Source organism: Hyla sarda, chromosome 5, assembly GCF_029499605.1.
Source record: "Hyla sarda isolate aHylSar1 chromosome 5, aHylSar1.hap1, whole genome shotgun sequence".
In the NCBI taxonomy this organism is placed as follows: domain Eukaryota; kingdom Metazoa; phylum Chordata; class Amphibia; order Anura; family Hylidae; genus Hyla; species Hyla sarda.
In genome coordinates, this window is record NC_079193.1 from 280,149,037 (window position 1) to 280,175,601 (window position 26,565).

A 26,565-nucleotide genomic window follows, 5' to 3' on the forward strand; every position below is an offset into this window, starting at 1 on the left:
TTCCCCACAAAAAGTGTTTTTTGGTTGCGCCATACATTTTATGATATAAAGGGTTATGTCATTACAAAGGACAACTGGTCGCGCAAAAAACAAGCCCTCATACTAGTCTGTGGATGAAAATATAAAAGAGTTATGATTTTTAGAAGGCGAGGAGGAAAAAATGAAAACGTAAAAATTAAATTGTCTAAGTCCTTAAGGCCAAAATGGGCTGAGTCCTTAAGGGGTTAAAGGGAATGTGTCAGAATTTTTTTTTTTTTTTTTTTTTTTTTTAAAGATCAAGAGAAAGCATTTCATTTATGTATTTAGTTTTAGGACCATGTAGTTTTAATGTTATTTATTAATAAAGTGTGTACTGGGGGCTGCCATTACTGTAGCCTCTTTGTGGTGTGCCACTTCACAACACCAACCCAGTTGCTTTATTGCAGGCATAGGGCATAAGAAAGTCAAGACTGACAGTGTCTCATAGAAAAGCATTGACTGCTTACTGCACATGTGCATAGCACAGATTAGGTGAAATGAAAGATGGAGCCAGCACCATTTTCTTGAAGTCCCTGAGGAGCAGTGACCTATCGAGACATCTAGTCTGCTCTTTACCACTCTTCAGACACCAACAAAATGGTGATAGTGGAATAGAAAAAAACTACAAAAACCCCTCGCCTGTTGAAGCCGGATAAGTTGCTTGCTTTCGCCAGATTCCTCATGTTCCTCCCTCTGCTGGTCAACAGGAGATATGACAAGTTATTATTTAATGTTTCATATTTTGTGACAAGTACATTTTTCTTAAATATTAATATTTCCCCCCAAAAAAAAAATGTGGAAAAAAATTATTAATATAAAAAATTATAAAAAATATAATCACATTTGGTGACACATTCCCTTTAAGCCTCCTAATAAATGCAGCACATCTTTCACTCCCCTGTGTATGAGACTTTGAAATCAGCTTGTTTAATAGATTCCAAACATGGCTTTTATGCCAATTTATGTCAGCCTGTGAAAGGCTCCTTCCCACTTAGCTCCACTCACGCTTTTTTTGTGACACCGGCTGGGTCTCCACTTGGTATACAGCCACATCAGTTTTTTGAGCCAGAAGTGTATGGGAAATTTAAAGAAAGGAATTATTCTTCTCCTTTCTGCTGGATCCACTTCTGGCTTTGGCTCAAAAACTACAGTGGCAGTTTTTTTTGGGGGTCAGACTGCAGTTTATTTGTACTAAAGCACACCACTGTCTCTTTTAGGGATGTTGTAATTTAATTTTTTTTAATACATAGTAGTTGCCATACCATTGCTTTGCAGTTCTTGATTCCCAGCTTTGATGTTTGTTTTTTTTTTTAAATCTATTAGGGTGTGTGCACACAGTAGTAGCTAGCAGCGGGTTTCCCACTGTGGGAAACCCGCTGTGAGTTACGCTACCATCCATTTAAATGGGTCATCGGGGAGACTGAAAATCTGACACTATTGCAGACTCTGTGGACCCATTCAAATCAATGGTAGCATAACTCGCAGCAGGTTTCCTGCAGCAGGGAACCTGCTGCTAGTAATAGCGTGTGAACGCACCCTAAAGAGGGTATCTTGTTGGTTATCTTAGCCTCTTAACGATGGGGGGTGGGGGATGTAGATCAACTGCAGAGTTAGCCAGAGGGTTTACCTCTCCTGCGGTCCACTCCATGGTTCTGATATTGATATAGCCTTTCTTCAGCAGGCTCTATCAATCGAGTCCAGAGCACACAGATCAATGCAGTTCTATGGTATGAGGAATCTAATGATTCCTTCTAAAAGTCCCCTAAGGGGACAAATAAAGTGTTAAAAAAAAAAAAAAAAAGATAAATAAAAAAATCGCCCATCTTTTTCCAAATTCCATATAAAAAATATGTAAACCTAATAAAAATAAACATATTTGGAATCAACACGTACAAATTTGTACAAACTATTAAAATGTTAAATTGTTTATCCCATACAGTGAACATTGTAAATGTAAAAAAAAAACCTGGAATTGCAGATTTTTTTTTATCACATCATACCCAGAAAAAAAGTGATCAAAAAGTCAGATAAATACCCCAATGGTACTGATAAAAACTACAGATCATAGGGGTAAAAATATTGCCCTCATAGAGCCTGGTAAACAAAATAATAGTGGTCACAAAATGGCAACTGAAAAATAATCTTTTCTAAAAAATGTATATATTTTTTTAATAAAATCAGATGCAAACTATACAAATTGTTTATTTTTTTTAATCGTGCCGACCTAAAGTATCAAGATTACATGTTAGTTTGACCGCACCATGAATGGTGTAAAAAAGAAAAATAAATTTACAAAATTGTTTTGTTTTAGTTTTTTTAAATTTCACCTTAAATAAATAATTTTATAAATGAAGACATTACAAAGTAAAATTGGTCCCACAAAAAATAAGCCCTTATTTGGGTGTGTAGATGAAAAAGTGAAAGAGTTATGGCTATTAAAAGGTGAGTAGGAAAAAACTAAAGTGCAGTAACAAAAATTGGCCTGGTCCTTAAGGGGTTAAAGAGGTTATAGAGGTTCTGTAGTATCAAATCGCTGACCGCAACAATGTCTCGCCTCAGCCAGTGATTTGCACTGAAGGTGGTGAGTAAAGGCATACTTTTGAAGAAAGAAAAAAAAAGTTGGATAACCTCTTTAAAGGAGTAGTCCAGTGCAGACTATTCCAACTCCATTGTGCCTGGGCTGAAAGAAAATGAGGGGGGAACGCAAGAAGGTGAGTTAAATTTTTTTTTTTTCAGCCCAGGCACAACAGAGTTGGAATAGTCTGCACTAGACTACTACTTTAACCGGTTGCCATCTAAGGACGAGCCGGCTCGTCCTGAGATGGCAACCATTGTATGATGCGGGCTCCCAACTCGAGCCCGCACCATACCGGCCGGCCCCCAGCTGATTCCTGTAGCTGGGGGCCGGCTATTAACCCTTTAGATCGCCACTGTCAAAGTTGCATCTAAAGGGACATTTAAACCATCCCTGGTGATCCAGTGGGGTGGATCGCCCCTCCGCAGCGTGATCTGCTGATGTAGCCAGAGGGCTTACCTCATGTCCTGTGCTGGCTGCTGCGCTGTAAATGATGAAGCCTGGCAGGACCATGCTTTATCAGTCGAGCGCAGAGCACACAGATCAATGTGGTTCTATGAAACCACATTGATCTGTGTGAGGAATCTAATGATTCCTCCTAAAAGTCCCTAAGGGGACTAAAAGTGTAAAAATAAATAAATAAAATAAAAAATTGGATAAAAAGTAAAAAAATTAAAAAAAACATTAAAAGTTTAAAATACCCCCTTTTCCCCAAATTCCATATAAAAAATATGCAACCATAATAAAAATAAACATGTGGTATCATGCTTAAATGTCCGAACTATAAAAATATAATGTTAATTAAACTGAACAGTCAATGGCGTTCACGTAAAAAATTCCAGAGTCCATAATTGTGTATTTTTGACCACTTTGTATACCCTAAAAAAAAATATATGAAAAGCGATCAAAAAGTCCCATCAAAACAAAAATTGCACAGATAAAAACTTTAAATCTAGGTGCAAAAAATTGGCCTGATTACATCCCCGTATATGGAAAAATAAAAGTTATAGGGGTCAGAAGATGACAATTTTACACATACTAATTTAGGTTTTTTTAAGTAGTAAAATAAAACCTATATAAATTAGGTATCCTTGTAACCGTATGGACCTACAGAATAAAGATATGGTCTAATTTTTACCGAAAAGTGCACTGCATAGAATCGGAAGCCCCCAAAAGTTACAAAATGGCCTTTTTGTTTTCCAATTTTGCCCCGTAAATTTTGTGGTGAAATGATTGATGTCATTATAAAGAACAGTTGGTGGCACAAAAAAAAGCCCTCATATGGATCTGTATGTGCAAAATTGAAAGCGTGATGAGGAAAAAACGAAAGTGCAAAAACTGAAAAAGCCCTGTGTCCTTAAGGGTGTTAAAGATTATGGGGAGAATTTACTAAGACCGATGTCTCATATGTGGTCTATAGTTAAATCCCTTGGCTGTTAGATTCTTAATGAATCGGGCACTGAAGTGGCTGCCCATGTACTGCGCCTTGAAATGTATGTTAGTTCAGAGCCAGCGTAGATTTCAGCTACTACAATATACCCTAGCTATCTAGCATATCTGATAGTAAATTTGCTTGGGGCCACACCCCTTTCTCCAGCAAGCCACATCCACTTGCTTTGTAGAGGCATAGCTGGCATATAATGCTAAAAAAAAGTTTCAAATTTTGTGTGTGACTGGCTTTGTGCAAACATGTTCAACTTGAGGCATGAAGTCAGGCGTACTGGCTCCATAAATTCCTCCCTATATATACATATTAGTCCTTGACTGCTATTTACATTCACCTGCTCCCCTCTTTCTAGCCATGTTCTGTCAGGGCCCTATGGTGACCACTCACTGAATTGTATCACCTATAGACTGACGTTTACCTCCTGCCTTCACATTGGCTGCTGTGTGTTGAGTTTTCCAGGCTCTTAGTGCAAGTTTTAACATACAGAAACTTAATACATTTATATCAAGTTTAAAAAAAATAAAATGAATAAATGTTGTGTTCGTAAAGCATTGGCTGGTTGGAGTTATACCTAGGGTATACTGCATTATATCATTCACATTCAAAACCCTTATGAACTGTAAATGGAAGTATAAATAGGTATTCACAATGATCCCTTACAACTTTATTTCATTTTCCAGGGCATTTGAAGTGGACCAAAGCAGAAGATATTGACATAGAAACTCCAGGATCAATTTTAGTTAACACCAACCTGAGGGCTTTAATAAACAAGCACACGTTTGCTTCTTTACCTCAGCACTTTCAGCAGTACCTCCTGCTGTTACTCCCTGAAGTAGATAGGCAGGTGAGTACATGCAGCTCCCTAGGGATTATGGCAGGCACTTTTTAGTGAATTTGTGCCCATGCTGGCTTTTGTATTTTTTCTTAACTTTTTTTTTATTTTATTTATGCCGTTCACATTGTGTCAGAGCCTTTTCTTAGAATTCCAATGCATTTAGAAAGTCTTCAGACCATTTAACTTTTTCGCATTTTTGTTATGTTGCGGACTCGCATAAATTATGTGCTAACATAAAAACAAAAATGTTACCCCAGGGCCGCAATGTCAGAAAATGTGAAACAAATGAAAGGTTCTGAAAACTTTAAAGTGTCTAATGATGGGGTCGACCCCTGGGACCCCCTGCAGTCTTCTGTACAGGACCCCAGCTATTAACGCATCCTTGGGATACTCCAGCCCCCACCTTCCTGGACGAACACATGTGAAAGCCAGCTCAGCGAATCACCAGCTGAGACGGGACATCACTGCAGCCAATGATGTGCTCTGATAACGTGTAAATAGCCAGGACTCCGTACAGGTGGTCCAGGAACCATCCAAGAGCAGACAATTATCCCCTATATTGTGGAATTGGGATGAGTTCAGTTCCCTGTACTACCCCTTTTAAAGAAATAAGCCAAAGAATGCTACATTCAGTTTCTCTATCTGCACAAGTATATTGTAAGACAGACAAACAAATATGATTGCTTTCTCTCCTCTGAGATACTGTAGTTTATCTATTGAGCAATACACTTATCCATAGCAGAGCATTTCAAAATTTTCTTCGGGACCCTCTGCGTGTTTTGCCAGGTTAACCAATCGCAAAGAAGCTTTGTTGACACGTGCAGTATATTGAGAAAATTCATTTTGGAAACTGCATTTTGAAAATTCATTTTGGAAACTGCCCTCTTTCCTTTTTATTCTTACCTCCTCCCTTACCTCCTCCATGACTCTTGCAGAACATTGTATTCCTAAGTATTGTTCAGTGCTAGTAATAGGGCTCCCATTCTAGTGCATGGGGACTTTTTTGTCAGAGTTTTACTGTCTATTCCAAGTTCATATATTGGTTAATATATGCACATCTCCCCTCAAAAGTGTTGTTCCATACATGAACCACCCAACTACTGTCTGGCAGTATACAGAGACTATATAGCCTCCATTTACAGCTTTAGAGGATTCGTGCACATAGCTTTGTCATAGGCTTGGCTTATGTTGTGGCATAATTTGTGCCAAATTTTTTTTGGCGCATATTATACCACTATAAAAGTAGTGAAAACAGTCACCAGTTTTTTTCAGTAGAGTGCCACATTTTCAAAAGACTGTGCTCCATGGCTGAAAATGTGGTACCTGAAGAAAAACGGAACAGACAAACTAATGCGTTAAGCAAAATATGTCTTGTCTGACAAAGGGTTGAGTGAGTGGCTTATTAGATCAGGGCCATTGCATGGATAGAAAGGGCTATAGCCTAACTTTCATGTGCAAAAATCTTGGCCCACAACTGGTTAAGGTAAGCAAAAAAAAATAAAAATAAAGTTGATCCTAAATGTTTCAGATTTATGCACACTTTCGTAAGTCTGGAGCATTTTAAGACTGAGTTTCTACTGTCTTAGAATAAGACAGTTTTAGTAAATCTGGGTCTATAACTTTCTATTTTTATTTAGTTTTTAAGGGTGCTTGAGTTTGGCGGTATCTCTTTCTGTTGTTTAAAAACAGTACCCGGACTCCAGGTTGTTTCTTTAGCCTGCTTTACACCAGTAAGACATGGGAAATATTAACTAAACTTTAAAGGGGTACTCCCCTGCTCAGCGTTTGGAACAAACTGTTACGAATGCTGGAGCCGGTGCCGGGAGCTTATGTCATAGCCCCTCCCCCTCATGACATCACGCCCTGCCCCCTCAATGCAAGTCTATGGGAGGGGGCGTCACACAGTTTGTTCCAAACGCTGAGCAGCGGTGTACCCCTTTAAACAAAAATTCAATGTACTGTTTAGTTTGCGCATACCAGTTACCAGTTCAGTTGTGTTTTGGGAGATAAGTTGGATTTTCACGCCACAGTCAACCATTCCTACCATAAAGGGTAACTGCTATTACGTTGGAGGAATGACTGATTGAAAACCCTTTTTCAGTGCTAAAAGATAGCATTCCATGTCCCCTATTATTTTTTTATTTATTTATTTTTTTTAGTATCTTTGCTCCTCTTTTTATTTTACATTTACTTTTATAGTCTGAATTTGTTGCCAAGTTATAGGCATTGTGCCCTGAAAGAATAGATAAAGCAGCACAACAATGTGACCACAAAGTGTCATGCAATTCATCTAAATCCAGTGCCTGTGACTCTCATAAGTTTATTCCAGTAACAAACATTACCCATACAAATAAAGCATACAAGTCTACTACAAATTTTTTATTTTTTTTGGGTGGGTAACATGTATAGTTCATTATTGTGCCTATCTGCAGTATATATTTGCTTGCTTCAACACTTGGAAACAGTGATGAAAAAATTACTTTAACCTTTTGTAAAATATGACAATCCTTGCATCCTCTTCTGTTCTCCTTCCAGATGGGAAGTGATGGGGCTTTACGTCTTAGTAACTCTGCTCTGAACAATGAGTTCTTTGCATATGCAGCTCAAGGCTGGAAACAGCGATTGTCAGAAGGTAAATGTATTGTCTTATTCTTTCCGCTAAAACTGTCATCTATGTGTTATTTTTTTATTTTTTTGGCTTCTCTCATATGTTCCATACCATTCTCTTTAACAATGCAAGAAAAGAATGTCCGGCACCAGATGTCCAATGCTTCTTAGGTTTATTGTGGCATAAAATCACAAACACAGATCGTAGTAGCCTACATGTTTCGGGTATTGCTACCCTTACTCATGGCATAAAGTACATTAAAAACTGAGTCATTTTATAACACACAGAACAAGTCATGTGATTGTTTTACTCTAGTCATCTACAAAGTTTTCAGTTTTGTTAAATACTTGTTAAATGTTTTTAGTTAAATTTTTTTTGTTTTACATTTTTTTTAATGTAACACAGTGTTGCTCAAGCCAAAAGTGTATTGAATGGTTTCTGGTTGCACTAGTGAAGCTGTTGTGAACAAAAAAGAAAGCTGGTATGGGTATAAAACTTGTTGGGCTACATCTTTTATTTTGTTAACTACTATTAATATTATTATAAAATGTTTATTTTTTGTAGGAGAGTTCACTCCAGAAATGCAAATGCGCATTAGACAAGAAATTGAAAAGGAAAAGAAAACAGAAGTTTGGAAAGAAAGATTTTTCGAAAGATTTTATGGGGAAAAGTAAGAAATGATAACATTTCAATAGTTTGCATTTTGCAGCTAATAGCCTCTTCTGCTTTTGCCCAACTAACACAAGTGAGGGGTGCTTTGATAAAAATTAAGTTACACAAACCAAAATCCACTTTAAACTTTATTGATAGAATTAGTTCTGTAGTGGGTTTTTGGAGAAGTTCTCCTTTAACACATTGTTATGTTTTTGATATAAAATATGTTTACAAAGGAAGAAAGTATGTATTAGATGCTAGCTGTTTTTTTCTTTCTCAGGTCTGGAATGTCTAAAGAAGAATCTTTGCAATTGACATCTGGGCAAAACAACACTGAAGATGAAAGCAACTCCCTAGAAACCTCTCTCAACTTACCAGGTCCATCTACTGAGTTTGAGAACAGTACTGCCAGTACAGCATCTAGTGATGAAACACCAGTAATGTTAGAAACTGAAGTTATTGAAGAAACAGTGTGTAATATGGAGCATATTCCATCTAAGGACATCATTGGAGAAACAGGACTGGGGGAGATTTTGATATCCGAAGAGTCTGTAATACATGAGGAGATTGCTGAAGAGGTTGAAACAACCATCTGTGAATGCCAAGAAAATGACAGTAAAGCTGAGACTGAGATATCCGAAGAAGTGACAAATCAGAATACACAAGATGAGGAGAAAGAGCTACCTGCCGAAAACGTGGAGTCATGTGTTGTCATGGAAGATGAGATGTTACCTGTTGCGGATGAAAAAATCGAAGAAGTAAAATCTGACAGTAATCCAGAAGGCATGTTAGAAGTTTCAAATGAGTCACATGAATGTAGGTCTCAATCGCCTGTTACCTCTGAGACTTTACCTATTGAAGAAGCTCAACCAGAGACAACACCAGTTGAAGATGCAAAGAAATCTGAGATTGATGCTCCCAATGTTGCCACTGAACAACTGAGTACAGAAGAGGCAGCTCCTGTAGAAATGGAACTTATTAATGAACCAGATGGACAGTTCTCTGAAACTGCATGCATTTCTGAGACCTCATTTTCTTCTCAAAGTCCAGAGGAAGCATGTGTGAGTGTGACATCACCAGGAGGTGACGTGCAGTCTGTTTCGGAGGAACCTTATACACCTGCATCTGTTGAAGCTGCTTTTCTATCTGAAGTTTCAAGCTTTGAAAATACTGAAACAGAAAGTCAACAAAAACCTTTAAATGAAAGCCCACCAACCTCTGTTGTTTCAGATGCTTCACCTCTTTCCAATTCACCCATCATATCAGAAGCCTCTCCTTCATCTAACCATCCACTAACACCTGAAGCTTCTCCAGCATCAAATTTACCATTAACATCAGAAGCATCTCCAATGTCAGATGCACATTTAATATCAGAAACCTCTTCAGTTTCTTCCTTAGCACTGACCTCTGAAACTGGACATGCACCAAATGCGCCTGCAATTTCTGATGCGTCTTCTGGGTATAGTCCTGCTCCAAATGAGGATCTTTTGCTACAGCAAGAAAGTTCTCCAACCACATCTGATGAATCCCAGTCACCTTCAAAGGATGAGACTGATGGTTACTCAGAGGCATCCCAAGCAGAGACTGTTGGCACTGAACATGAAAGCTCAGAAAACATGAAGTATAATTCAGCAACTCCAAACTCTGATACTTCACTATCTGAATACAATCAGAAACATTGTAATTCTGAAAGAGACCATAAAAAAACAAATGTAGCATCACCCCCAGACACCATAACTATTAAAAATCATTCAAGTCATTATCGTATTGTTGAGAAAAAGTATTTATCTCCTTCAAGAGAAGGATTTGAAGGAACATATTCTAGGAACAATGAGTCTGTTCACTCAAAGTCACACGATAAACTATATACAACCTCATTAGAAGGGTCTGGATATTATGAGTCTACCAGAAGTAAATCTCACAAACAGGGAAGCTCCCAAAGTCGGTCTGACTCTTCTCATTATAAGTCCTACGACCATAATAAACAATCTGAGACAGTTTGTCGAGAGCCTGAAATTTCTAAACGAAAAACTGCAGAGCAACACGGTTTTGGAAGCTACAAGGAAAAGAGACCAAGAATTGATGATGATCACCATAGTAGAGCATCTTTATTATCAAGTCAGTCTGAAAGGGAACACCCGCCTAGAGAAGAGCCCCGTGTTCCACCTCTCAAGGTAAGCTGTCTGGTTATGTACAAATCTTTGGTTGTTATCCATTGTGGGGATTAACAGACGATAGGAACGTTTTTTTTTATAAATGGATGCCCCATTATATGTTAAAGGGGTAATCCAGGCAAAAACATTTTATCCCCTATCCAAAGGATAGGGAAAAAGATGTCTGATCGCGGGGGGCCCGCAGCTGAGACTCCCAAGCCCCCCATGCCCCCCCCCCCCGCCCCGTCCGCCCCGTCCCCCCCGCAATCTCCCTGAAGCACCCGCATTCTATGCAGGTGCTGAATCTCCAGTTTCGGAAACCTCCGGGTTTCCGGGACTGGGGACGTCACGGCCCTCCATTCATGTCTATGGGAGGGGGCGTGACGGCCAGGAGATCGCGGGGGGTCTCTAACCACAATAGAACAATAATCATTCAAGTTTAGAAGCATTGTAGGGCAGGAGCCTCTATCAGGCATGTCATCGATATGTTTTCCTTTTCAGTTTTATTACAGTTTTGTATAAACACCAAAAGATGCATAACATACACTGTAAATGGTCAAACAAAATATACACAGAATGCAAAAACAGCATTAAAGTTATTCGGGAGGGGACTAGCATCATTGAACGTCCATCATAGGGAAAGCAATAGGACCTCTCTGGGTCCAAAGATTGCCCTATCTATAGATAGTAGGAAGGGGCAGAGATGCCTCATAGCATAAAAAAAAATATATAAAACATTGACAGTGGGTGCAATTTTAAAATTCTAGACATATAATACTCCCGGGGTTCCCAGGAGAAAAAGGAGATAAAGACAGGAACAGGAGGGGGACAAACAAGACAGACAAACACAGGTGAGGGGAGGTGAAGATTCTACAACCATAGTGAGTCCATACCAGCTAAAAGTGTATCTGTCATTAGCAAAAACATTTTATATTGTGTAGATAATACCATTATATGTATATTTGTAATATACATGTATACATTGATTAAAAATGTGTATATTTTTAGGTGAAAAAAATGCTGTCCCTGCAGCTATTGTCTGTGTGTCTTTGTGAGCATACCAAGTACCGGAAGTGAGGGCAGGACAAGCAGGGCTCTGTGCAGGCTCCTGGCTTGTCAATCATCCTGCTGTGTGAGCCTGTAGCATGTCACAGAGCCCTGCTTGTCCACACACACTTCCTGTATTTTGTCTCTTTACAGAGACACTCAGACAATAGCTGCAGGGACAAAAATGTACACATTTGAACCACTGTATATTACAAATATACATATAATGGTATTATCTACATTAGATAAAAAGGTTTTGCTAATGACAGGTACACTTTAAAGGATAAATAAGACCTAAGGAGAATTGCTTAAGTACTCCATCCAAGGCTGCCAGGTGGCATCAAAAGCTTTTTGAGAATATGTTTTAAAGGCACCTCTCAATTCGAAACAACACACGGTTCCAAACACTGTGGGGGAGATTTATTAAAACTTGTGCAGAGGAATCCTGGTGCAATTGCTTATAGCAATCAGTCAGGTTGCATCTTTAATTTTTTTAAAGGCCTATGAAAGAAGTGATCTGTTTGGTTACTCACGCTTTGTTCTTTCACTTCCATTCTGCTAAGCTAAGTCTATAAGACTCCATCAATTCCTCATACTGCTTGTTTAGCTAAGCAGGCATGGAAATGAAAGACAACAACACAAAAAGTCTAATAGATAGCTATTACCCACCTTCAAAATTCCTTGCCACTCTGGTGGTCCTTACTGATTGTGCATCGATCCACAGAACAGCTGAGATCAAGGATTAGCTGCAGCCGCTACACGAGTGATGTACATGACGTCATTGCTGAAGGATCAGCAGGAATTCTTTTAGATAATTTTCTGCTTTTAGGCAAATCTCTTAAAAAATTCTTTGTTTTCTAATAAGAGATACATATACTTTTTAACATCAAGATGTAGCCAGTGTATGTACACAACATATAGTGTAAAGATATTTGTATAATGGCCTTCTATTTGTAATTGAAAAACATCTGTTAATTTTTTTTGGACTGATTTTGTTTTTCATCATTTTGTTGCCTTTAAAAGTTGGACAGCTACCAATTGCTCAAAGAGAATTTGTATCTCCTAAAAAGGTTCAGTAACTGTTTCATCAATACATGACCATCATAACTCATAGAAAAATGAACACAATTGTGAAATGCATTTGTTATTTCAATTGTTGAATAGCAATTAACTGAAGCTTTCTGGATAATTATACAATGCATTATGAAAGAAGCCATTTGTTTTTCACAATAATTTCTTTCAACATTTCAGAATGTTTTTATTGTTTATTGGATAGAAATTGCAAGGTCAAACAGAGATTCTAAATTCAAAGAGAATTGACGAGCGGTTCATTAATAGTAAATACATTATGACATAAATTCACATCTAATGTTCTTGAAGATATTTTTAAATAATATAGTAAGCTGGATATTTTATATTTAATAGGAATTGTAATGGGTGTACAGCAAAATTCTTAGCAACACATTCATTAAAGTTAGGTACTCTCTTTATGGTCAAAAAGAAACAGTTTAAAGGGGAACTCAGTTACTAGACATTTTATCCTCTATTCACAGGATAGGGGATACGTGTCTGATTGTGGGGAATCCAGCCACTGGGACACCTGCAATCTCCTACCGGGCACCCTGGTAATCCACATGCTCTGAGCGATCTCTTGCTGGATTACTGTCGACCAAGCTTGAAGCTGAGGCTGACATGCCCCCTCCATATATTTCTATGGAATATCCGCAGATACACATACGCTGTATCTCCGTCTCTACCATAGACATACATGGAAGGGGTGGGTGGATCATGGGGGCTCTTAAGCTTAAGCACAGCCAGCATTCAAAACATAAATGTTCAGAACGCCCGGGCGCTGGGCCGGAGATCACGGTGGTCTCAGTGGTCGGACCCCTGCGATCAGACATCTTCTCCTCTATCCTGTGGATAGGGGATAGGATGCCTAGTAGCGGAGATCCCCTTTAATAGGGGTAAAAGGAGTAGGAAGTCAATAATTTCACTGCCAAAGCATATTGACACACCAAAGTGAATTCATCTTAACCCCTTAAGGATTCAGCCCATTTTGGCCTTAAGGACTCAATTAAATTTTTACGTTTTCATTTTTTCCTCCTCGCCTTCTAAAAATCATAACTCTTTTATATTTTCATCCACAGACTAGTATGAGGGCTTGTTTTTTGCGCGACCAGTTGTCCTTTGTAATGACATAACTCATTATATCATAAAATGTATGGCGCAACCAAAAAACACTATTTTTGTGGGGAAATTAAAACGAAAAACGCAATTTTGCTAATTTTGGAAGGTTTCGTTTTCACGCCGTACAATTTATGGTAAAAATGACGTGTGTTCTTTATTCTGAGGGTCAATACGATTAAAATGATACCCATTATTACGTACTTTTATATTATTGTTGCGCTTAAAAAAATCACAAACTTTTTAACCAAATTAGTACGTTTATAATCCCTTTATTTTGATGACCTATAACTTTTTTATTTTTCCGTATAAGCGGCGGTATGGGGGCTCATTTTTTGCGCCATGATCTGTACTTTTTCTGATACCACATTTGCATATAAAAAACTTTTAATACATTTTTAATAATTTTTTTTAAAATAAAATGTATTAAAAAAGTAGGAATTTTGGACTTTTTTTTTTTTTCGTTCACGCCGTTAACCGTACGGGATCATTAACATTTTATTTTAATAGTTCGGACATTTACGCACGCGGCGATACCAATTATGTCTATAAAAAAAAAATTTTACGCTTTTTGGGGGTAAAATAGGAAAAAACTGACGTTTTACCTTTTTATTGGGGGAGGGGATTTTTCACTTTTTTTTTACTTTTACTTTTACATTTTTTTTTACACTTGAATAGTCCCCATAGGGGACTATTCATAGCAATACCATGATTGCTAATACTGATCTGTTCTATGTATAGGACATAGAACAGATCAGTGTTTTCGGTCATCTTCTGCTCTGGTCTGCTCGATCACAGACCAGAGCAGGAGACGCCGGGAGCCGCACGGAGGAAGGAGAGGGGACCTCCTTGCGGCGTTATGAATGATCGGATCCCCGCAGCAGCGCTGCGGGCGATCCGATCATTCATTCAAATTGCGCACTGCCGCAGATGCCGGGATCTGTATTGATCCCGGCACCTGAGGGGTTAATGGCGGACGCCCGCGAGATCGCGGGCGTCGGCCATTGCCGGCGGGTCCCTGGCTGCGATCAGCAGCCGGGATCAGCTGCGCATGACACGGGCATCGCTCCGATGCCCGCGGTTATGCTTAGGATGTAAATGTACGTCCTGGTGCGTTAAGTACCACCGCACCAGGACGTACATTTACGTCCTGCGTCCTTAAGGGGTTAAAGCACATAGTACACCTTTTCTAACTCGCGACCAACCAACTACATTGACCTCCTGAGGTCAGGAAGATGGGCAGCAAATGCACTGTTTAGTGTGCAGGCAGAACATTAATTTATAAACATGCACATAGACAGCGTAAAATATATTTATTCAAAATATATCATTCTAACCTTCCGGTAATTTATGTTGTCACTAATGTACCTCTATTACAGTTTTCACTTTAATCATATGTTTATGAAATTATCAGTGTATAAATACATTCAGATGTTTTAGCACCTCCCGCTTCCATTCATCTCCCTGCACCTCCAGCTTCCATTCATCCCCTCCAACACACCTCCCGCTTACATTAACCCCTCGCTTACATTTAGCATCCATAGTGCCCCCGGCACTTCCCAACTCCTGGGAAGCATCCTGTCAGCAGGCCCATCTGGCGGAAGACCTTAGCGCGTGATGCTGACGCTTCCGCCAAGGTGGGAAATTCAATTTTAATTTTATTTTTTATGTCTCCAACTGCGGAACCCCAGGCACTGCCGAACGGCACAACAGTGTGCCGGGGCACCCCGGTTGGGAATCACTGGTTCAGGCCATTCTCGAAAGGAGCTGTACACAGCTCAGCTCATCTTATCCTTCCTGCACAATGACTTCTGCACAAGTCACAGAGCATGCATAGAAAAATCTCCCATCAAAGACAAAAAGGTACCCTCCAGACTATTGTTTCTATGTCCAAGGCTATCTCTAAATGCTGGTAAAAGCAATGTAGGCAAGATAGCCACCCCGTTAAAACTTGTATCAAATAATTTAGAAAATATAAAAAAAAGACTTCAACTGGTAAACAAATATAGCTGACAAATTCTTGTGTAGCTAACAGCTTTTCCTCCGCTTCCTCCTCCTATACAAGCATGCTTAGCTCAGTTGAGCATCTATGTTTTTTCAATGGGGGGGCAAAAAAAGTTGTTGCCAATAGTTTTTTATTGTTTTTTTAAATGACTCAGAATACCCTTATACAAATGAAGTGATTGGCTAGTACTATCAAAATTAACAGGTTGGGTCAACTTTCATCTAAAGTGTATGGGCCCCTTTATGCTTTAAAAGTTGTTTCTTGATTAACCTATTGTAATCGAGAAATGTGTTGTGGCTTATTTTAGTTTTTTTCTTAGGGCTTTAATTCTGTTTTACTAATACTATTTTGTTATGGTAACTCTTATCATTGCAGATCCAGCTGTCAAAGATTGGACCACCATTTATCATCAAAAGTCAACCTGCTCCCAAGCTTGAATCTAAAATTTCTTCTAGTACATCTATTAGTGGGGGAAGAAACACTGGAGCTAGAACACTTGCCGATATTAAGGCGAGAGCCCAGCAAGCCAGAGCACAAAGAGAGGCAGCCGCTGCAGCAGCTGTGGCAGCTGCTGCAAGTATAGTTTCTGGGGGTGTTGGGAGTCCTTCAGAAAGCAGTAAGACTAGAACGTTGACCCATATCAAAGAGCAAACAAAAGTAAAGTTGTTTGTTAAGCATCAGACAAGAGTCAGCACCCAGCAAATTAGTAGAGATGGAAAAACAAAAGAGGGTCTTCCAGAAATCGAATTGCCAACTACTTCCGATGCAAAAGTGGAAGGTTCAACTGGTGTTATCATTATGAATCCAAACTGCAAATCTCCAAGCAGCAAGTCAACACTCCACCGGGATTTGTCTTCTACATTACAAAAATCCCTCAGCTCTACTGCATCATCAGAAACTGATTCTGATGCATCAGTGCACGGCTCTAATGAAAATATTCATGTGCCACATTCCAGCGACAAAACTGTTACATCTACCTCCACTGAAGATTGCAGCGTGCCAATGCAATATAATAAAAATATATGTTCAGTGTCTGTCTGCTTGAAAAACTCACTTGAAAAACCTGCTGTCCTAATGTCTGTTGAGAGTGAAAACACTACATCATCTGTCTGTAACTATAATATGCTAAACCCCATTAAGGAAAGTGACATTCCTTTTATAGCTGTTACACCAAAATGCACTGATGACGCTAGTCATGCCTCTGTTGTGAACTCCACTGCATCTGACGCTGTTGATGACAAACGAATGCCAGTAACAACTAGTAATGTTAATCCTTACACCACTGTGCCAATTTCATCCATTGGGAATAGCCTGCCAAATCCTCATCTTTCTAATTCATTGGTCAATTCACTAAATGCCTCCTTTGGTCAAAACACCAGGCATCCTGATAAATTAGTTGTACCCACTTGTGATGGAGATAGTTCTGTAGATGCGAGTCCTTCTGTCCAAAGAATGTCAAACCATGAGGAAAGTGGGGGAGATTCTCATGGAAGGTCCTCTGTTCCACTCTACCCCAACACCAGAAGATCATCAATGAGTACTGATCCTTTACCTGCAAAAATGCATCTTGATAATATAGATAAAAACATTGTCGGTAATTTAATAGGATTACACAGTAAAACCTTGCCTTCTGCTTTAATACAAACTAATAGATCTATTCCATGTAAAGTGATTGTTGATCACTGTACAACACCAAACTCCACTTTCCCTTTCAATACTGAAAATGCAGAAAATGCTGATTCTCTAAATAGGCTTGGAAAATCTGAGGCCTCTGTTCAGAATAAAACATGTCCTCAAGTATCTGTAATTAGTAGACAGGAAAATCTCACCGAGAGCTCGGAGCACATGTCCAACTCAAACATTGTTAATCGTTTAAACAGAGATGATAGAAACAAGAGTGCTCCTTGTGCCAGCCTTTTGGAAGCAACGTACATGCAACAAGGAAAGCTAAATGACTCCATTTCTTGCCAACAAAATTTTAATGAGCATCTACATAGCACACCTTCTTTCAAGTGTGGAACAGATAATGTTCCGAATTCTGAGTATATTTCTAATAACCGAATATGTTGGAGTGAGAAAGAACAAATGAACGCCGACAAAACCGCTATTAACCATTTGAGTGCACCTAAGCACATAGAGTATTCTGAGGAAAATATTGTAGATAATATTAAGCATGAACCTGGGAGTTACCCACACGTAACAAAAATGAACGCTCGAAGCCCGGTGGCAAACTCCATCCCGATCAAATCAGAACTAAATGATTCTAGCAAGTGTTTTGGGATGGAATCCGAAGGATTTTTGGGCCAGAACTCTATGCAGCAAGGATGTGACTTAGATATTAGCTTGCATACATCCAAAACACCACTCAGTGTTGCCAGAGAAGAACCCTTGTCATTAACTATGGACACTTTGAAAAGGGTTACAAATGCAGGGAATGCAAGCTGTCGGCTTTCTTCTGTTGAAGCAAACAATCCCTTAGTTACACAGCTGCTTCAAGGCAACTTGCCTTTAGAAAAAGTTCTGCCTCAACCTAGACTAGGTGCAAAGTTGGAAATTAGTCGGCTTCCATTGCAGGCTACATCTGTGTATAAGACTACATCAGAGAGAATCGTGCCTGAAAACCCCTCATGCTCCCCTACCACTGATGGCAAAGTCTATCCACTGGGAAGTATGAACTCTTTGCAAGTGAGAAAACGAGAAAACCATCCTAAGAAAAGGATGGCTAGGACTATGGGTGAGCATGCCCAGGTCAAATGCGAGTCTGGAAAGCTTTCAATGGACACGGATACAAACCTTTCTTCTTGCATGATGGGTTCTAATATGAATCCAATGGGTCAAGGGCAAACATTTAAGCAGGAATGGATGAACAAGCATGCGGTTCAAGGCAGGATAACACACAGCCCAGAAATTAAGCAGCAGAAAAGGCCACTGCCTTCTTGTAGCTTCCAACAAAATGTATTTAATGTTGATAAAAATGGCGGTTATCACCCAGAAGCTAGTACCTCACACAGGCAGCACTACTACCAAATGTCTATGGCTCAGAGAGGTCAAGGCTCGACAGTCTATATGCCACCAGCTGCAGCAAAAGCCCAAACAGCTAACAATGCTTTTGCTTTCAGTAGGCACCCAGAGCAGAAGGTGTTGAGTGAGAAAAATGTTCCAACTCTTCCTCATCGAATGGGCAATGCTTACTCTCCAAATGTTCATATTAAAGAAGGCGATGACCTAAGCAATGCCCAACAGACTATACAACATAAATTTTTAGTGCATCCTTCCTTATCTACTGCAGAAGTCCCTTCTGATCAAAAGCAGCCAGCAGTTACTATGGAAACCACTAAAAGACTTAGTTGGCCTCAGCCTACGAGCATCTGTAGCAATATAAAGTCTGAGCCCATCTCTTTTGAGGACGGTTTAAACAACAGCTGTGAACTGACCATGAAACAATCTTCCTATGAGCAGAGTGAAGTCAAAGAACAGTTAAAAGCGTTCGCCTTGAAAAATGCAGATTTTTCTTCCTATTTACTTTCTGAGCCACAAAAGCCTTTTACTCCGCTAGCTGCACAGAAAACACAAACACAGCAGCTGCCACCACAACAGCAGCAACCGCAACAGTGTGGAAGCTATTCAGCAATTCATTTTGGTAGCACAAGCTTCAAAAGAGCAGCATCTGCTATTGAAAAATCTATTGGAATTTTAGGGAGTAATTCTAAGCCTGCATCCGGACTCAGCAGCCAGAACGCTCCAATCCCTGCACAGAAATACGCTGACAGCAGCAGTGCAGATGAACTAGAACTGAAGTGTTCTTGCAGGCTGAAAGCCATGATTGTGTGCAAAGGCTGCGGAGCCTTTTGTCATGATGACTGCATAGGTCCTTCAAAATTGTGTGTAGCGTGTTTAGTTGTTCGATAGAGACTGAATCACAGATGGAGTGTCCCTTTATAGCCTACATGTCTTCATCAGGAGCAGGAACATTTCGTCATTTTACATGCTTTTCTCTTTTTTTAATGAAAATATTACATTGTCAGTGTTACATTTCATGCTACAACTCTGTAGATGAGACATATTTCTGCTAAAGCAATTGATCTGAATCTCTTATCACCCTTTAATTTATTTAGAACTGTTTTACTGAGGTGAAGCTTTTGCCCTTCTTCTCACTACAAAGCACCTGATCTTTTTCTGTAAAATGGAGATTGTTTTTGTTTGTAGTAGGTCCCCTATGATCATGCTACCAAGCTGACAGAGAGAGTCTATGTGGTACTTATCTATTTGCCCCCCCCCCCCCAATAAGGCAATATAGGGTAAGATGATAATGAAGCCAGCTGTCCTATCTACTTCACAGTCAGAGTTTGCTCAGTTCGGATGGAGGATTATCAGCTCAATACTTTAGACTATCACTTGTTGAGCAAATAAGCACTACCTAATTTTCAGCTGAACTGCTTTAATACTAAGGGTAATTTTAGTCACTTGGCAAAGCTGCCATAGAGATCATCATTGAACAGAGTAAGGACAATAGACAATGAAGTTGTAAAAAAGTTGCCATTAACAAAATCGTTAAATTGGTTACAATTTTAAGGAATGCAATGGTACTAAACCATTATGGACCAAGTGATAGCCCCATTTAGCTTTGTGATGTTCATTGTGTAATGTCAGGGGCACTAGTTTGCATTATTATTTATTTATTTGGTTTTTTAATTGCAGTTTGTCACACTCCTAAAAACAGCTACAATACACCATATTGTAGATGGCTCCCATTTCTTAGATTAGCTGGAGAACTTGCAGGCATGTGGAACATACTGGAGGATGAGCATGAGAACATATTTGGCTTCCTTTTCTTTCTTAGTATTCAGATATATCATTTGCAGATTTTAAAAGCAGTGCATATTAGTTGAATTCCTCCAAACCCCTATCATTGTCTGTTGTGCAGAGCTCTAATGTTCCATTTATTTTCCTGTATGTGAACAGTAGTGGCATGTACTATTACTTTGGTGTGATTGACAGTTTTTTTTTATTTTTATGCCAGATTGATAATAGGAACACAAACAAAAAAGTATATAAGTAAATAAATAAAAAGTGTACATCCTAATGTGATACTTAGTGTGCCTGTCATTATAAAGGAACTTGTGACAGGTCGCAAGGACATGCAAAATGTTTTGATCAGTGTTCGGACCACTGATTTCTAGATAGTATAGAGCAATCTCTGTCTTGCTGACTGAGACAACTCGAATTATAAATCTATGGGACTCGTCTTGTGCAGCAAGGCAGAGATCGCAGGGAGCTTGGAAGTGAAGCACTCAGCCGCCTGCTTCTCCCAGCAAAAAAGAACGGTTGAGGTCTGAACACCGGATCCCAGATCAAGCAAAACTTTTGACATGTCAGAGTGTTTTTGTTTTTTTATGATGACAGGGATACATTAAAGTTTATGTACACTCTAAAGCCTATTTTCTTTTTGTATTGATCCAATGCATGTACAAAATTTTAATGGGGTGATGACATATTGCAAGGGTATGCCAACTCTTTATGATCAGTGGGGGATTGAAAGTATAAAAGGGACACAGCTCTGATGTAATGCAGCATCCTATTCACTGTTTTTGGCCCAGAGCTCTGTGGTGCAAAGAAAAAATTAAAAGGGAACATGTTGCTATGCCAGTGGTGTGTCCCCTTTATTCTCATAATTGATGGGGTCCCAGAGTTCAGACTCCACCTATCATAAGATTGATATAACCTAGTGATGTGCCATCACTTTGAGTCACAAAAACCTACCATCTATGTAAACAGCTCCTATGCAGACCTATGTGTGTCCATGGTTGGGGCATGTTCACACAAACTTAAACCAGGCTAAAAAAATTCATTTTCAAAAACTGTAGAATCTATAGTGCTCACTATGTTGCTGCTTTTGACATAGTTTGTCCATAAGGTCTTTTATTAAAGCTTCCTTTAATTTAAATGGGAGGTCAAAGTGGAATTTTTCCACTTTTCCCATTAAAATCAATTGGAAGTTGTCTTTAAAAAGGGTACTCCAGCGCTAAGACATCCAAAGGATAGGGGATAAGATGCCTGATCGTGGGGGTCCCGCCGCTGGCGACCCCCCGTGATCTTCCACGCCGCACCCCGTTAGAATCAGCCCCCGGAGCGTGTTCGCTCCGGGTCAGATTACTGGCGATCACGAGGACGGAGCACAGTGATGTCACGACTCCGCCCCCGTGTGACGTCACGCTCCATCCCCTCAATGCAAGATAAGATGTCTTAGTGCCGGAGTACCCCTTTAAGGTATATATTGTAATTTTCCCGGTCAAAACTATTTAGATGAAAGGACTCCTACTAGTATTAATGAGAGCCATGACACTTTTACGTACCGGCCAGGGATCCTAGATACATGGGGAGAGGGGGGTGAGAAGGGATAAAAAAAAATCCTCCCTCCCCCCCCCCTCCCTTTTTCTCCCTTCTCACCTCACCCCCACCTCCTCCTTCCAACCCCCCCTCCCTCCCCATGTATCTAGGATCCCTGTTCGGTTATTATCTCAAACCTGCCCTTTGCCGCATTAGCATCGGCATGCAAAAGTGTCATGGCTCCCATTAATGCTAGTAGGAGTTCTTTCATCTAATATCTTTACCCCTTCAGGCTCCTACTCTCAAAACTATTTAGGTTTTATCAGCGTGAACTAACCTTATGTGTAGTTGTATTCTCTGTCTGTAAGTTAGCAAGAAGATTATGCAGGTGAAGTAGTGTCACATGTGCCTCAGGTTCACACTAAACACAATAGTTTGTTGGTTGACTTTAACCTTGGAAGCAAATAAACTTGCATAGGAGCTGTAGACTTAAAGCAGTAGTACTATAGTTTATGCCAAGACTGTTAACAAAGTATCTTAATTTTATATGTGCTGGGGCAAAAACTAATAGTTATAATGTATTTCAGTTATTGGGATTAAAGTATTTATTGGAAATAATCTATAGGCAGGCATTTAACTTCACGTGGAGAATGTCTTCTCTCTTAAAAAATCCAAAGGGTGTCAACCTATTGCATGTTATGGCTGTGATAATGCTTCATTTCTTCCATTGAATTAAAGATGTCCAGTTATGTGTAAATTAAGTTTAAAGAGGATCTCCAACCCAAAAGATCTAAAAAAATAAAAATAAAATGGTAAAAATAATAATTTGTTTACTTACATTTGATTGCGCACAGCTCTTGTTTAGTGACCTGTTATACAGTACACTAAGATGTTGTAGCCAAGCATGCATCATGAAGATTTATACCAGTGGTTGGCTGTTTTGGTCACCTGATTGATTTTGTTGAAAGGCAGGTTTATATAACCATGGAATTATTAGCTTTATGCAGTTACTTACTGGAGAGGTTCAAAAAGTCTGAAAAGTCTTTTAAGCTTAATTTACCTAAGACTGGACAAAATTTTTGGGTAAGCAAACTGGGGCACTGTTGAAATATGTGAAGATTGTGGGAAACAAAAGGTTCTGAATAAACTTACAAAATCTCTTACCCGTGGAGGTGTTAATACATATATCATGTATTTCAGACACTGTAGGATAGTTATGATGCCTGAATCTATGACATTTAGTGAGTACATTTTATGTTTCTATGTGGCAAACACATAGAACAAATGGTTTCTAGATTTGGCATTGCTGTATGTTGTAGTTTTGTTTGTTTAGTTTGTTTCGCTCAAAGCGTTACTGGTATTAAAAACCACTTTTGACATGTCAAAAGTTGTTGATCGCACTCGCTACTGAGACTCGCCACGATCGTGAGTTATTAACTGGGAAAACGAGTGGCACTGCGATACACCCCCTGGTTGGCTGGAAGATCCATATACTTCTCTACTTAGAAGTCTATCAGAGAAATGGATGTATCGCTTGATCAGCCAGGTAGCAGAGCGCAATGCCACTTGCTTCAAAAGTAGTTTTTTATAACCGTAACGCTTTAAAGGGGTACTCCATCCAAAGGATAGGGGATAAGATGTCTGATCGCGGGGGTCCAGCCGATGGGGACCCCGCAATATAGCATGCGGCACCCGCCTGTTACTGCTCTGGAAGCGCTGGAGGGTCTGGCTCCCGACCACGGGAATGGAAGATCGTGACTTCACGACTCTGCCTCTGCGTAATCTCACGCCCCGCCCCCTCAATGCAAGTCTATGGTAGGGGGCGTGGCAGCCGTCACGCCCCCTCCCATAGACTTGCATTGAGGGGACGGGGCATGGCAGTACGCGGGGGCGGAGTCGTGACGTCACGATCTTCCATTCCCGTGGTCGGGAGCCAGACCCTCCAGCGCTTCCGGAGCAGTAACAGGTGGGTGCCGCATGCCATATTGGCCAGGACCCCCGCGATCAGACATCTTATCCCCTATCCTTTGGATAGGGGATAAGATGTCTAGAGGTGGAGTACCCCTTTAAACCTGTACCTTCTTTAGTTTGGTTTATGCAGTCATATAGCACTATATGGAGCACTAGAGCATTCCTATGGCACCCTATTACAGAGGCACCAGGATGTCACATGCCTTCATATATAATTTGTGCACATGCCTCTTACGTGTACTATGCGATGTTTCCCAAAATCACCCCAGCATTTATGTTGACACCCAAGCAGTCAGACACACTAATGAAAACTAGAGTAATTCCTCACAAATAGACACTACAAACCTACTCAAAACAGAACAAGAATTAGTCATTCAGATATTACAAAGTTTTTTGTTTAATTCTTTGTATTTTTTTTTTTTGACTGTTCTCTATTATGCATATTGCATATAAACACTGTTGGATGTCTAATCAACTAGCAGTTACTTTGCTTAGAAATTACCTATTGTCTCTCTGGTTTGCAGGTGTGGAACCTTAGGTTTAATATGCAAAGATAAACAACTTTTCAATAAAATAATATAAAATAAAATCATCTAACATTATTCAGTGATTACCCATTTTAATATATATACCCAAAAAACAGAATGTTACATATGGAATAAAACCGTGTACTACTTAAAGAGTACCTGTCATCAACAAAAACTTTTAATATGTTCATAATCATTAATGAAGACATATTGTAATATATCTTCATTAAAAAATGTTAATGTTTATACCAGTTTTTTCATTTTATACTTTTGGCCACTAGGGGTCACTCTTACATGCCTGGTCTGTAGGCAGCTTCCTATGCTTTTCATAGTAAGTGTACAGCTTTTAGGACTAATGCTGAAAGGGCTCTGGTCCTTCCACAGGAAGTAGCACTGTGAGCTACAAGCCTGCACATGCCTCTCATATAACCGAGGCCAGTCACCTCCCCCTCCCCCCTGCTCTGTGTTCTCCATGCCCCTCACCACACGTTATCTTATACATTGTATTATCTCACTGCACTCCCTGCTCTATGACCCCCCCGACATTCATCTTAATTACTGCCACTGTAATTGCTCCCACCGCCCCTGGTTCTCAGCATTGACTTATTAGTGCAGAGAGACACAGGAGAGAGAGAGAGACAGAGGCTGCCGCCCCTCCCCTGTACTTAGTCTGTATGCACAGCTGTTGGCTGTCTGGGCATGCTGGGAGTTGTAGTTTTGCAACAGCTGGAGGTACCCTGGTTGGGAAACACTGCTGCAGAGGGAGAGCAGCATGCAGGAAGACTGGCAGAAGCAGAGTCCCGGCCAGGCTTCATGTGACATCATGCCTGCCGGGACCCATCTCCTTCCACCCCTCAGAAATACAGTGCTCCTGAGCTAATGAAGAGGGATAAAAAAAAAGGTATTTCCACAGCGTTTTAAACCTCAATAAACACAGGGATAGGCATAGTTAGAGTAAGGGACAGATGGGGAGGGGGATCAGGGAAAGTTTAGTTGATGACGGGTACTTTTTGACCTACTTTATCAATACTTACTCTCTACCCATTTGAGGCATGGCATCTTTTAAAATATATTGGGGGAGATTTATCGAAACCTGTCCAGAGGAAAAGTTGCTGAGTTGCTCATAGCAACCAATCAGATCACTTCTTTTATTTATTTTTTAGCCCTTTTCAAAAATAAAAGAAGCAATCTGATTGGTTGCTATGGGCAACTCTGCAACTTTTTCCCTCGACAGGTTTTGATAAATCTACCCTTTGCTTCCACATTTGGGCCCTTTTAATAATTCCAAAAGTATTCTAAAATTTTAGTACCAGCATGTATTTGTTGATTTTATTATGTTTCAAGCCAGCCAACAAAAACATAATTTTAAGTTATTATTAGAAGAAGAAAAAATTCATAGCAATTTCAAAAGATCATGTAGAGTGAAGTCTTTCACTTTGTCCCTTTCAAAACGCAAATTATAACTTAGCTTCTTGTGCTTTGTAAAACGGCAAATTGTTTACAGACAAAAAGAAATAAAATCCAATAGAGTGAATAGCACTTTATTGAAGATGCAGTGCAATGCTGACATCATTTGGTCATGTTGACTTCTGATGTACTTACTGTCCCCAGGGATATCACTTTTTCTACAGTAATTGCTTTGCCAGATTGCAGTACAAGTTCTCTCTTCCTTTTCCACAGATCAGCAGTGCAAGCACAAATATTCACAACATTTGCTGTTCTTGTTTATAAACCTTCCTAATCTGTGTTATTCTCTGATAGGGTGTGAATGTGCATTGGAGACACCTATGGACAATGGTAAATAGAAAAGAATGACAAAATGTTTCTGAACTTGTAGCTCAGACACTACATGAATTTTATTTTAAAAATATTTATTTTATACCTTATTGAAAATACATTGGCGGCAGAAATTTTTCCCAATTATTTTTCACTATTTAATTAACTGTATTAATATCTGTTCCTTCTTTCACCTCTTTATGTGATTGTCTTTTTATTTTTCATGTACATGGGTGTTACATTAATTTCCATGGAAGATCTTACTTTTTTTTTTTCCCTTAAATTTTTAACCTCATATGTTGTGTGTGTATAGTTATTTTGGTTTGCTATGAGCTTTGTCTATATATTTATTGACCAATGGAATGATATGGCGTGTAAGTAATTTGGTTATTGGTAAAAAATGAAAACTAAAGGGAACTAATGTTGTGGACTTGT

At 39.5% G+C, this 26,565-nt stretch overlaps 1 protein-coding gene across 3 annotated transcripts in view; it reads left to right on the forward strand.

Annotated features, from left to right (window-relative positions):
- Positions 1-20,904, forward strand: part of ASXL3 (ASXL transcriptional regulator 3) — a 157,216-nt gene extending 136,312 nt beyond the window's left edge. For all 3 annotated transcript variants that reach the window (XM_056521811.1, XM_056521809.1, XM_056521810.1), the window contains 5 exons: positions 4,721-4,884; positions 7,411-7,507; positions 8,048-8,153; positions 8,418-10,311; positions 15,905-20,904. In XM_056521811.1, coding sequence (XP_056377786.1) covers positions 4,721-4,884; positions 7,411-7,507; positions 8,048-8,153; positions 8,418-10,311; positions 15,905-19,438 — 5,795 coding nt within the window. In that variant the 3' untranslated portion in view covers positions 19,439-20,904. The remainder of the gene's footprint in view (positions 1-4,720; positions 4,885-7,410; positions 7,508-8,047; positions 8,154-8,417; positions 10,312-15,904) is intronic.
- Positions 20,905-26,565: the final 5,661 nt, after the last annotated feature.